This window comes from Corythoichthys intestinalis, chromosome 1 (genome assembly GCF_030265065.1).
Source record: "Corythoichthys intestinalis isolate RoL2023-P3 chromosome 1, ASM3026506v1, whole genome shotgun sequence".
In the NCBI taxonomy this organism is placed as follows: Eukaryota; Metazoa; Chordata; class Actinopteri; order Syngnathiformes; family Syngnathidae; genus Corythoichthys; species Corythoichthys intestinalis.
Window position 1 is genome coordinate 13,979,900 of NC_080395.1, and position 12,871 is coordinate 13,992,770.

The following is a 12,871-nucleotide window of genomic DNA, read 5'->3' on the forward strand; positions in this document are numbered from 1 at the left end:
TATTTTATTTTATTTTTTTACTTTCATTTAGACATATCAATCTTCACGTTTGGTCATATTTAATTAAACATATGCAGAGAAAATTGGAATAGATAAGACATAAAGAGTCAAAACGTTTCCCATTTTTTGTTTTATCGCGAGATTCTACGGGACGGGATCCCGTTACCCTGCCCCCATTCTGTCCGCTAGCTTATGCCGTAATATAACATTCGGTGCGATATATTTTTTTCAAACAATTAGATGCATTATAAGCGCGTGAAAACCTTATGCAAACGATTAGGTGTATCATTCCACTGTGTTAATAAATTAAGAACAGATATGATGAAGGAACACGATCATTTCGTCTCCCTCCAGAAAAATGTCTAATGACGTCAGACTCATTCCCACAATGCCTAGTAACACGCATGCGCAGAGTAAAAATAAAAAGACAGCAATCGGAGAATTCAGAGATGGCGGGCGCCTCCGACCCCCTGGAAGATATGCTCTTTTCCGAGGTGGATGAGAAGGCTGTGAGCGACTTGGTGGGTTCACTGGAATCTCAGCTAGCTGGCCAGAGCAACTCAACGGGCAAAACCGATGAAAATCGCAGCTCTGGCTCAGTTGCCCCCGCTAACCATCACTTGGGGAAAACACTACCAGCTCCGGTGGGCTCCACAACACTAGATCAACAACAACAAGGGCGCCGTTTTAAACCTGACGTGCGCCAGGATTTAAACTCTACGGACAATAATTCGGATAAAACTGTCACAGCACCTTCCCAGGGCTGCACCGCTGCCTCCGGTGAGCCCTCCGCCGCCACCGCTGCCTCCAGTAGCAGCGGCTCTCCATCACATGGCGCATCCATCACAACATTACCCGCGTCCGGCGTGTCAACTTCCCCGCCGAACAGCAGCATCAGCACCGCCGGCACCTACGGGCACCCAGCGAAGGTTTCCCTGGACTCAGGTGAGCCTCACCCAGACGCTTCGAAACGACGCCTCGCCGCCCCGCGTCGGTGCGCCTCGGCTCGGATTAAGAGTTTGAACGGTGCCGCCGCGACCACCCGAGGGAACAGCAGCGGCAGCAGCCCAACCGAGGACGGTGACGGCAGCCCCGCGGACACCCGGCCGGCGAGTACCGCCGCCATCAACACGTCGACGTTCACCCTCGCCAACGCCAGCATCCCTGCCGGTCAGTCTGCCATCGCCCTGGACCGGGGCACCCCCACCATCGCTTTGCAAAGACTCCCCAGTCACATCGTAGCCAGCATCGCCCAGAACGGGACCAGCCTGTCGGCATTAAGCCAGCAGGGTGCTCGGACTTCCCCTGTCACTTCGCCCACATCTGCCACCTCCTCGCCACCTGCGCAGGAGAACCACACTAAACCCACCCCGGAACCCACAGTGGCACCCAGTGAATGCCAATCCAAACCTGTCACCACGAGCACTGTCATTAACACTGTTTCCTCCGTTGCCATGACAACAACACCCGCCGCCAGCACTATTGCAGTAACTCAACCTTTAACCACCACAGCTACTACCACCACCACCACGACCACCATTGCGGCCACCTCAGCGACAACGAGCTGCGTCGGTGGTCAGACCACATCGGTGACCGCTACAATCAGCGCGGTCCGGCCCACCATCGCAGCCCCCGTCACCCCCGCCGTACCTCCTGCACCCTCGCCAACCACGCAGGTCGCGGCCCGACCCGGTCTGGCTGCTCCACAGAGGATCGTAGCACCACAGCTTATTGTCAGACCTCCTCAGCAGCAGACCACCATTCAACTTCCCCCTGGGTTCACCATACCATCTGGTAAGGCTTGTTGTGTCCAGGTGCTTCGAGGCATGTGCCGATATGAGATTCTGACGGTATGATAACTTTAAGCCAAAATGTCATGGTTTCACGGTATCGCAATTAGAGCTCTAAAATGTATTACTACTGTTTACTAAGTTTTTCCATTGAACAGGATTTTTCCAAACATATTTGCAAATTGGAACATAAGTATATTGTTAAGTTAAAATAAATTAAAAAAATAACTTAACTATTCTAAATACAATTAAAATACATGCAGTCCTTTAGGTGAGCTTAAACACACAGCCACAACCATTATTACTAGAGTTGTGCGAAATTTCCGATTCTTAGATTATTCGCGATTCGGCCGTGGAAGATTCGAGAACGATTCACAAACATCCAAATTCCGATTATTGAAATATGTCAAGTAAAGCGGAAGTAAAACACACTCGGCGCGCCGCGCGGTCTTCGGGACGCAATGAGGAACGGAGCCAGAGTAGCTAAACATCATGCTTGTCATTACACGACCCATCGGATAATGCCAATGCTCAACTCACGGCTCTAGCTCAACTCATGCCGCGAGATAAAAAAAACAACAAAATACCTGACTGCTGCCGACAGCTGCTAACAAAGTACGTCCACATAATGTTACGGTAGATATCATATTTATATAGGACTAGATGCAATTAGACTCGGTGGTGTTAGCAGCACATGTACAGAAAGCTAGATGCGGGCGTACGTAAACGGCTGCCATCTTAAAGCAGTAGACTTCCCTGCAAGGCTGTTATAGCGAACCTTCCAAGCGAACCTAATTAACTTTTTATCTAAAATACTCCTAAATAGGTAAAATATTGACTTGAATCTATCTGTAAAATAGTTTTAAAGCTTTCACATGTCGAAAGTAGACAAAAGGGAAATTATGGAATAACGGGAGCAATTTTAACTTTTACGGTTGATTCACAACATTAAATTAATGGAATATAGTTTAAACCTGCTGATACAGAATGGGGATTTGAGTATATTATTTATTGTTTTTAACTGTTAACTTGATACTGAAATAGTCGTTTATTTAAGCCTGCGAGGCTTTTTTAAATTTTGTTTTAATTTTTTATTACAGTTTTTGTAACTAATGTACAAAACATTAAAAGCAGCTAATAGCAGGGGGGGGGGGGTCATCAATAATCAATTTATAATCGAATCGTAGCCTCTGAATCGTAATTGAAATCGAATCGTTAGGTGCCCAAAGATTCCCACCTCTAATTATTGCCATCAGAACAAAAATAATTGAATTATTTTCCCTAAAAAGCACGTGAGTATGACTTGTATCATGTTTAAATTTTACACACACTCTTTCTCAACACAGGCAGTTGCCAGAGAAAAAATATACCACGTTTTACCACTGCTAGAAACACTAAACACACTGGAGCTAACTCTTGTAGCTGGTGGGAAACGTTCATGACATTGTTTACTAACCTTTAATTTTGTGTAAACGTGAACTCATATTAGAGGTTTTTAGTTTTGAAACCTTGATGTTTTCATGCCACGGTATACCTTGAAACCAGGAATGGGCACATGTCTAGGTGCTTCACACACTACACACACTATTTTCCCTCAGTGTCCGAATATGAATTAAGAAGACACAACAGTTTTGTTTTGAAAGTAGCTCAACACAAAATTAAATTGATTCAAGAACTAAACATCAACATCTTGTCCCAAAAATATTCACTGTCTGAAATACAGTAATGACAAAGGCTCTGAGCTCTCCAAATATGCAGAGTTGGTACGCCTGCTGTCTGCACACACCGCTACATTGTGTTTTACTGTTTCATATGATTTTTTTTCTGAAGAGTTTTTCATTCTAACCATGTACACAACTGAGAGCTGTTGGAGAGAATATCACTGTGTCCTTTACAGTAAGAATAAAAATCCCATTAATCCAAATTGTGACAACCCAGTTCCCCACTTGTATTTTTGGCTAACAGTTCGAAAGCAATTAACTAGCAAGCAAGGTTATGTCAATTAAAACCGTAACTTTGTCCTCATGCCCTCTACTAGCAAACTGTTGTTGTTGGTCTTTTTTTATTTTTCGTCTTCATCTTTTGGACGAAAATACATGTTTGCCTTATTCATATTTAACTTGTGTCAAAACGCTTTCGTTTTCATCTAATTTTCGTTGACGAAACCTCCCCCAAAATCTTAGCCTCATTTTAGTCGATGAGATGAAAACTTAATCAATATTTGTCTCATTTTAGTTCTAGAGTAGCAATGCTACGCTCCTATAGGTGCAGGCGCAAAGACTTATGGGTACACTTTTTTGAGTGGCACCATCATTGTAAATAGTTTTCGAATGCATAACATGGGGGAGGGAGCAGGGCTTCTTTGCTTATGTAAAGCTAAAACCTACAAAAATGAGACGAATATCAGGTGAGTTTTTCGTCTTGTCGACTAAAACTAAACAAATATGTTTAGGAAGTTCCATCGACAACAATTAGACGGAAATGTTTCGACACAACTAAAATATGACTAAGATGAGTGAGTATTTTCATCCTCAAGAAAAAGATGGAAACAAAAAGGGCTGCCTGTTGAAACATATACAGTGTTGCCAAGTTGGCAACTTTCTCACTCAGTCTGGCGACTTTTTTTTGTTTAAAGCGATTAGCCACAGTTCTAGCGGCTTTTTCCAGTGTTTTTCTTTGTTTGTTTTTGTTTTAAACTCACTTTCGGCTTCTCTCACGACGTTATTCCTCTCTATTACAATTACATGCAAATTGTAAATTATGTATATTAGGTAATGAGGTCATCGAGTGAGTTTTAGGACAGCCAATAGCTACTATCCATACTGGGGAGTTGGCATCACTGAACATATATGAAGAAGACGCAAAAATTAAGAAAGTAACTCAAAACAAAATTAAATTGAGTCGAGAACTGAACATCTTTGCGTATAAAAAAATCACTGAATAACTGTGGCGACAGACACAAGCTCTGTGCTCTTCAAATATGCAGAGTTGGTTTTCCCACTGCCTTCACACTACACATTGTGTTTTACTGGTTTTTCATTATGATAAACTGTACACAAGAAAATAATTTCAATTTGCAATGTAGAGTGACAATAAAAATCCTGTGAATCCAAATTTTCCGTCCAAATCGTGACAACTAACCCCAACTTGTATTGTTGGCTAACCGCTTCTAGCTTATGTCAATTAAAATGGTAGCTTTGTCCTCATACGTCTTAGGAAACGGTAAATGGACTTCGATTTGTATTGTGCCTTTCCACCATTAGGGCATTAAAATAGAGATCGACCCGATATGGGTTTTCCAGGACCAATACCGATTATTAGTAGTTAGAGGGGCCGAGAACCCATTTTTGGGGCAGATATTCATTTGCAGTCAATGAAAGGCCTGAAGCATGTTATAGATGTTATGTTATTAAATCACACAAATAGAAAATAATAGCTAATACTAGGGGGTGGTGTGGTTCAATGGTAGAATAGTCGTTCCCCAACCCAAACATTGTGGGTTCATTTCTCCACCCTGATTACCTTGTCTAAGTATCCTTGTGCAAGATACTAAACCCCAAGTTGCTCCTGGTGTTGCGTCACCAGCAGGTAGATGAGGATATTGTTTGGAGCGTTTTGAAGGCCTTAAAGGGAACCACGGGACAGAAAGACTTTTAGTTCTTCAAAGAAAAATGTTAGTATTAGTTATAATAATTTGATATTAAAACTAGGGTTGGGCATCGAGCATCGATGGGAACCCATTTTAACACTCCGATGCTTCCAGAATTGTTCTAATTTTAAAATTTCCATTCCATGTTTCGATGCACTGACCGTCGAGCAGAAAAAAATTGCTTGAGTTCAAAGACTGATATTTATATATAAGTTAAAATTAGCAGTGTGAGAAGTCCATATAATTTAAAAAATCATCGAGAAGATAAGAGTATAATATAAACCATGCAATTTTTTTTACCCTGCCTTTTTTTTTTAACCTGCCTCTTAAAAGAATCGGAATCGAGAATCGTTCGGAACCTGAATCGAAACGTGGAATCTGAATCTGAACCGGAATCGTTCAATTTCAAACGATGCCCAACCCTAATTAAAACCCCTCTTAATGTTTTTGTTTGTATAAAATTTGAAAAATTAGCTGAACTAGTAGGTCGCCATTGTTGTTGACGACGTAATGCACTCTGGGTGGTGACTTTACTGAGCAGCTCTGCCGTACTTCCACAGTGTCACTCGTTGGCGACATAAACATGTTGTCCGTTCCAATTTGAACCCGAGCGGAAAAGTGATGAGCAGGACAGCACTGTCGATATTTAACAAAACGAGCAGCAAAATAAATTAAATGAAGGTCTCTATTGGGATTTGAACCCAAATTTCCCGTCCGACAGCGAGCTCTTAGACCATAGGACTGTACTTCCGCGTTACGTCAGAGTCATGAATTTCCTTATAAAGCAATCGCAACCCACATGCGTCGTCAGTCTGTGCATTAAAACCTGAAGGGGAAACACAACTGAAAAGAAAGTGCGGCTGGCTTGACCACAGAATAAGAAAACAAGCAGACAACAATAACATAGGGATTGCGTAAAAGGGGTTATTGAACACACAAAAAAACAAGCGATCGTGAAAAGGGAGACACAAAAAAGGGTCCATAAAAGTAGGTTGGGATCAATTAAAAAACCCCCGCGGTGAGAGGCAGACAAAAAATATAAAAAAATAAAGGTATATACAAACTGTCAAATGGCAGCAAGTCATTATCTTGGCAAGCCGCCGAGGATCGTTTTGAAGACACTGTTGATGAGCTGAAATTCGATGCAGGTACCACAGCGTGCATTGCGCGCCTAAAAAGTGGTGCCCTCTGTAGGTCAAAACATGTATTAAATATTATAGATTTTTAAATCAATGGCAATAACATATATGTTTCAAATAACATTTTTAGTAAAAGAGAACAATTGTGGCTTATTAGAGCTTTAAAAAGGTGGAAAGGCTACAAGTGTAACTCCATCTACCATTACCATTTAACCAATCAGACGACAGGGTAAATACTAGTGCAGGAGACAGCAGTCAGGAGAGAGAGGCTCGGCTACATCTAAGCCAAAATAAACCAGTTTTAAATTGATTTTTTTTTCATATCGGCCGGTCAGATTAAAGAAATATACCGATGTAGGTCAAATTGGTCTAAGCCGGGAATTGAACCCACTGCCTTGGGGATGGGGAAAGACTATTCTACCATTGAGCCACACCACACCACCCCGCAAAATGTCCATTGCTAGAGATCTATTGTGTAAAATGTATGAAAAGAAGAGTGAAGACCTTAACATTTTAAAATTTCCTCCTACGATGGAGTGATGTGACAACCTTGAGTAAATGTGGATTTTTTAAAGATTTAGCACAATTCTGATCATTTCAATACTGGAAAAATTATTTTTGGTTTCCTTACCTTCCATTCCTTTTTTCTCTGTGCCTTCCTACAATTTTCTGAAATTAAATACTCCCATACTTCCTCAGGTATGGTGCTGGTACGGACTGAGCTGGGCCAGCTGGTGTTGGTTCCTCAGCAAGCTTTGGCTCAAGCTCAGGCACAGGCTCAGGCGCAAGCTCAGGGTCAGGCCCAGAATAACATCTCGCCGCGGCCTGCCACTCCGACCACGGGAGCATCCTTCAGAGTAACCACGCCTCAGGTAATATTGACCTTTACTATCACTATTTAGTCATATTTTAGTCATCTCAAATTGTGTTAGTCTTCGTCCAGTTTTCCTCGCCGAAAACGCAGAGAAATTTCATCTAGTTTTAGTTGATGAATACTCAAAATGTTTTCGTCTGAAAAACTCTCTATAAAGTTTGAGTGCAAAAATAACAAATACAACCTCCGTCACCAAAATATGAAGTATATCTTCAATTGGGTTGACGTGTTTTATGCCATAAAGGCTTTATAATGCACTGCATGGCAGATGTCTGGGCGCGAGCAGCACCGCGGGGTCCCCTTCTTTCAGCGCCAGCCAGCGGTGGATGCTGCTGCACGAGCCGCCGCTTGCCTTTGGGCTTCCCGGGCCGCTGCTCGCTACTGGACGGCTGTTTTGAAAAAGATGCTTTTTTTCCTGGGAAACATCTGAACAAATTATCAGCCACGTTGTAACAAGCTAAGTAGACATTTGGCACTTGGGCACAGTGAGCGGTCATGCCTATAGTGACCCAGGTTGTTTTTGTCCCCCATTTTGAAGCCGTATTAAATATACCGTTCAACGGACCGTACCTGACTAAAACTGCACCACCCCAAATTTCACAAAATTCAAGAAAAAAATCTATATGTACGCCAAACCTGACTATAAACCATAGGTGTCCACGCCTTAATATGAGTTATTTACATAGACTGATGTTACACAGAAGTATTTGATTGATCAAAAATATCTTTATTCACCAAATAAACAGGCATCAACACACCAAGTTGCATCATCCTTATTAATATGCAGCAGCCAGTCACTAGGGGAGTCTGACACTAGACCCACTCGAATTCTCCGAGGCAGTCTTAAACCTTGAAAATATGCCTAATTTGAAAAAACAGGTCACTGCATTTAAATAAAAACAAAATCCACGTTACCTTGCCTTCTAAGCTTAAAGCGGACAGTCTTTTTAAAAATACCCCATCATAACATCTGATATACTAACGGCTATCAAGGCTAGCATAGCGGCTTTGTTGTAGCACATTATGGCAATCTATCCTCTATAAATCAAAACAGTCAAAACACCCAGGGCTACCCTCAAACTGTTCTTCTGTAATGGGATCAAGCATCAGCCAGAGCTTCCTGGGCAATAAAGTCCTCAGAGTTCTGGTTGAAAAAAGTTAATCTGTGCTAGCATAGCATCCTTTTATCATAGCTAGTGTTGTATATTCACCCTTTTAAAATCGTTATTTGGTAGCAGGATACAGAACCAGATCGTCTCCTATTTATCTATAGAATACTGAGAGTTTTTGTTGGTCTTACGTAGCTTATGGCATGTTTTGCTACCACTAGTTTGGCAGCCAAGACCCATTTTACTGCTTGATTTGTATATGCATTCCTTTAAAATATGTCCAATCATCCATGGTTAGACTTAACTCTTCTTCTGGAGTGGCAGCAAAGATCTTCTCCTGAGAAAAAGTCGGCATACTCGTGAAATTGACTTCCTTACAATTGGAGTTTATGGCGCTACAACTACCTAAGGGTGCATTTTGAGAACAGAATACTCACCGAACATGCACAGATACCCACAGGATTTCATGAGTTTTGTCAGAATTGAACCATAGACTTCATAATGATATTGACAGGACACGGGGCCGATTAATAGGGGGCCTGGATTGTTGGCGTGGCCGTTAAAGCTGGCCGAGTGGAATCAGAGACAGAGCTTTTTTCGTTGAAATTTTTTGTGAATAAATGCTTAAATCCCTGAATTCTTTACAGATATATATGCAAAACAGTTTCGACTCTTGGTGGTTAAAAGAGCAAAAAACTGTGCAGTTAGCATTTATTTCACGTAAATATGTCGAAGTATGATGCTAGTCTGTTAGTCAATGTGGCGGCCGCCATATGTAAACAGAGCTTTTCCGGTGAAAATTCTTTTGGACGTAAAACAGTCTCAATTCTTGGCTAAAAGCAAAAAAAAAAGAAAAAAACTAAAAAACTTGCAGTTAGCATTTATTTTACGTAAATATGGGTAAGTACGATGCTAGTCTGTTAGTCAATGTGGCGGCCGCCATATGTAAACAGATCTTTTTACGTTGAAAATTTTTGTGAATAAATGCTTAAATCCCCGAATTCTTTATAGATATGAACGTAAAACAGTCTCGATTCTTTGTTAAAAGAGCAAAAAAACAGGCAGTTAGCATTTATTTTACGTAAATATGTCGAAGAATGATGCTAGTCTGTGAGACAATGTGGCGGCAGCTTTACAACAAAGAGCTTTTTACGTTCAAATTCTTGTGAAAAAACAAAAAATATAATAATTACCTTGAATCCTCAAACAAATCACTCCTGAGACAATCATTCCTGTTTGTATGCGGTACAGCTTTCATACTCCGGCGTTAGATCGCTGCATGTGTCACTGCGAATAACTGAAGCGGATTGTGGGATGGCCCCCTTACTTGAAGGCGTGGCGCAGTGAAGGTCGAATCTGACCCGTCAATATAATTATGAAGTCTATGATGGAACACTTGACCTAATCGTTAGAGACTTTGAACATGGCAAAGTCGTCATGATGCGCAGGGTCGCGTCACGAAATGACATGAAATTGTAATTTAAATAATTTCTAACGGGAAAATATAAAAATGTGAATCTCGTTTTTCCCTAAAAAAATCCATTAAAAAAGGCACTTCATTATAAAAGCCACGGAGACAAACGCAGAGGAAAAATTAGCGGCATACAGTCTGAAAAATACGGGAGTAAAAAACACAATTATATTAGCAAAATGATTAAACACATAAATAAAACAGGTATTAATGTCGTTAAACTTATAATTTTACAGATTTTTTAGTTGCAAATTTTCTAAATATCTAAATTTGCTTATCAGTACATTTATTTATGTAAAAAAGTAAAGAAATTCACAATTATATTATTCCTTCATTTATATCTGTATATACATACATATATATATACAGTGGGGAGAACAAGTATTTGATACACTGCCAATGGGTTTTCCCATTGGCGGTGTATCAAATACTTGTTCTCCCCACTGTATATATATATATATATATATATATATATATATATATTAGGAGTGGGAGCCTCAAGGCACCTCACGATACGATACGATTCGCGATACAAGGCTCACGATAACGATTATCTCACAATATCACGATACAGAAAATATCGATATATTGGTCAGAAATTTGATACATGATATTCTACGATACAACTGTTGAAACGGAAAAAAAAAACATATATTTCAAAATAGAAAAAAATACTGTTTAAGTCATTTATTAAACAGTGACACCTTTTCAGTGCAACATTGCTGTAAAATATAAATCTACTGATAATTGTGTACCTGCACATATAGAGGAAACAAACCACAACCACTGATATTTCTTGGCGAAATCATGATTAATGGCACCCTTAATTTCTTAAGTTATAAATCTTTTGAAAATTTTTAACAGTGCTGTAAGTGTCAGTCAGCAGTTGAGCTTGGAGTGGGGCAATGATAAAATTGGTGGGTCTTTTCTTTGTATATGACCTTTGTTGTCAAAAGCATTGGTTTGAGCACTTCCACCATCTGCTTCAGCATTTGTGATGTCAGACTCAGTTACATTCTTCCTCACCTTAAAAACAACAAAAATAAATAAAAAATATTAGCTACTCAATAGCTTTTGAGTTGAAATTCTGATTTTTTGTGTGTGTTGGAAGTATGGAGTGAATTTAAAAAAAAATATGAATTGAATGAATAGAAATTAAAAATGCAATAATTACCTGTTTTTAATATGTAGGACACATTAATTATCATGCACGTCACCTTATATATCTTGGAAGCTATTCAAACCGTTTTTATAGCTTATTGTATCAAAATGGCAGTCATAACAGTTTGGGTAGTAAACTAGATGGAAAGTGGTTCTCAAATATGTAATCAAAATAATACATTTAAATGAAAAAATCAATTACTAGTACATTGCAAAACTTTCTTACCTCAAGTGATGCTCCATAGAAATCCGGTCTCCAATTAGTCACCAGCTGCCAGTGAACCTTATTTTATTAGACAATTCTTGCATACAGCAAAGTCCTTGTTCACCTTACTTCCTTTATTGTTGGTGTAAAATCCAAAGTGTGTCCACATGTGTGATTTTCAGCAATATTTTTCTCACTTTTTCCTCCACCGTTCTCACGAAGCTTTTTTATTTTTTTTCAACCCACTTGGGACCGCTCTTCTTCTCTAGGCGACTTGTGCGCACTTTACCTTCACCACCACTGTTGAGCGCCCCTAGTGGACCGCCAAGGAATTGCTCAACAAACATTGAGCAGTTTACAGCTTCCATACTCCATTGTATGGCCAATATGTCAAATAAAAGTATCGATGCTTGGCGGGAGCATATCGATAACCGATCGGGTTGCAAAATATCGCGATATATCACTGTATCGAGATATTGTCACACTCTTAATATATATATATATATTTTAGAAACAATCGTCACTTATCTGCTGAAAATGTAGCTAAACAAGGCTAACATTTGCTAGTTTACATCCCCGAATGTATTAGCAAGGTATCAGAGGTGGGAAGAGTAGCCAAAAATTTTACTCAAGTCAGACTATTGTTACGTCTAAATAATATGACACAAGTAAAAGACAAAGTAGTCATCCAAAAACTGACTCAAGTACAAGTAAAAACTATTCATTGTAAGTAATATTCAAGTAATGAGTAACATTGTGAGTAGCTGTGTACAATGTCTGATTTTCTTTTAATAATCATATTTTTTTTTTGTCAGCACAACTTCAACTATAAAATCTGTTATTATTATACTGTACAATAACCAATCACATGACCATATTAGGCCAAAAATATGACAAAAAAACCTTTGAATTCAGACCAGAACAACACTATGAAACCTTACATGTCGAAACAGCATGAGTGCCCTCTAGCGGAGAAAAAACATTGTTACCTATGATTGGTATAATGGAGTCATGTGGTTATTGTTGCGACGTCTCACTGGCGAAATTGACACAGCCACTGTTGGCATCTCTTGCAAAAGTTAAAGTCAATATGTAAATTAAAGAGGAAAAATTAACGACTCTAGTGTCGGCCAAAGTAGTGGAGTAAAAGTAGTGCTTCTTTTCACAAATATACTCAGGTAAAGGAAAAAGTATTGCATGATAAAACTACTTTAACTCATTCACTCCCAGCCATTTTCACCGGTGCAACCCCCTTCGCTCCCGGCTGTTTTACTGGATTTTGACTGATTTTTCTAGGCCCACAGAAAGTTCAGTTCTATTGCTATATAAACATGGAACCCACCAAAAGAAAGATTTGACTCTCTTCTTTCAGCAGGAAAAAAAAAGTTAGTTCATATGTTTTTTTCCATTCTTTAGAAATCAGCATTAGAAAATAGCTTAGTTAGCGCAATTTTCCAATTTCTGATGAAAAAA

The 12,871-nt window shown here is 39.8% G+C and overlaps 1 protein-coding gene across 2 annotated transcripts in view; it reads left to right on the plus strand.

Annotated features, from left to right (window-relative positions):
* Positions 1–403: 403 nt before the first annotated feature.
* LOC130920351 (transcription initiation factor TFIID subunit 4-like) overlaps positions 404–12,871 on the plus strand; it is a 275,123-nt gene continuing 262,655 nt past the window's right edge. Inside the window, exons 1-2 of one of the 2 annotated variants that reach the window (XM_057843513.1) lie at positions 404–1,794; positions 7,278–7,450. In XM_057843513.1, coding sequence (XP_057699496.1) covers positions 405–1,794; positions 7,278–7,450 — 1,563 coding nt within the window. In that variant the 5' untranslated portion in view covers position 404. The remainder of the gene's footprint in view (positions 1,795–7,277; positions 7,451–12,871) is intronic. The other variant, XM_057843523.1, reaches the window with a different exon arrangement.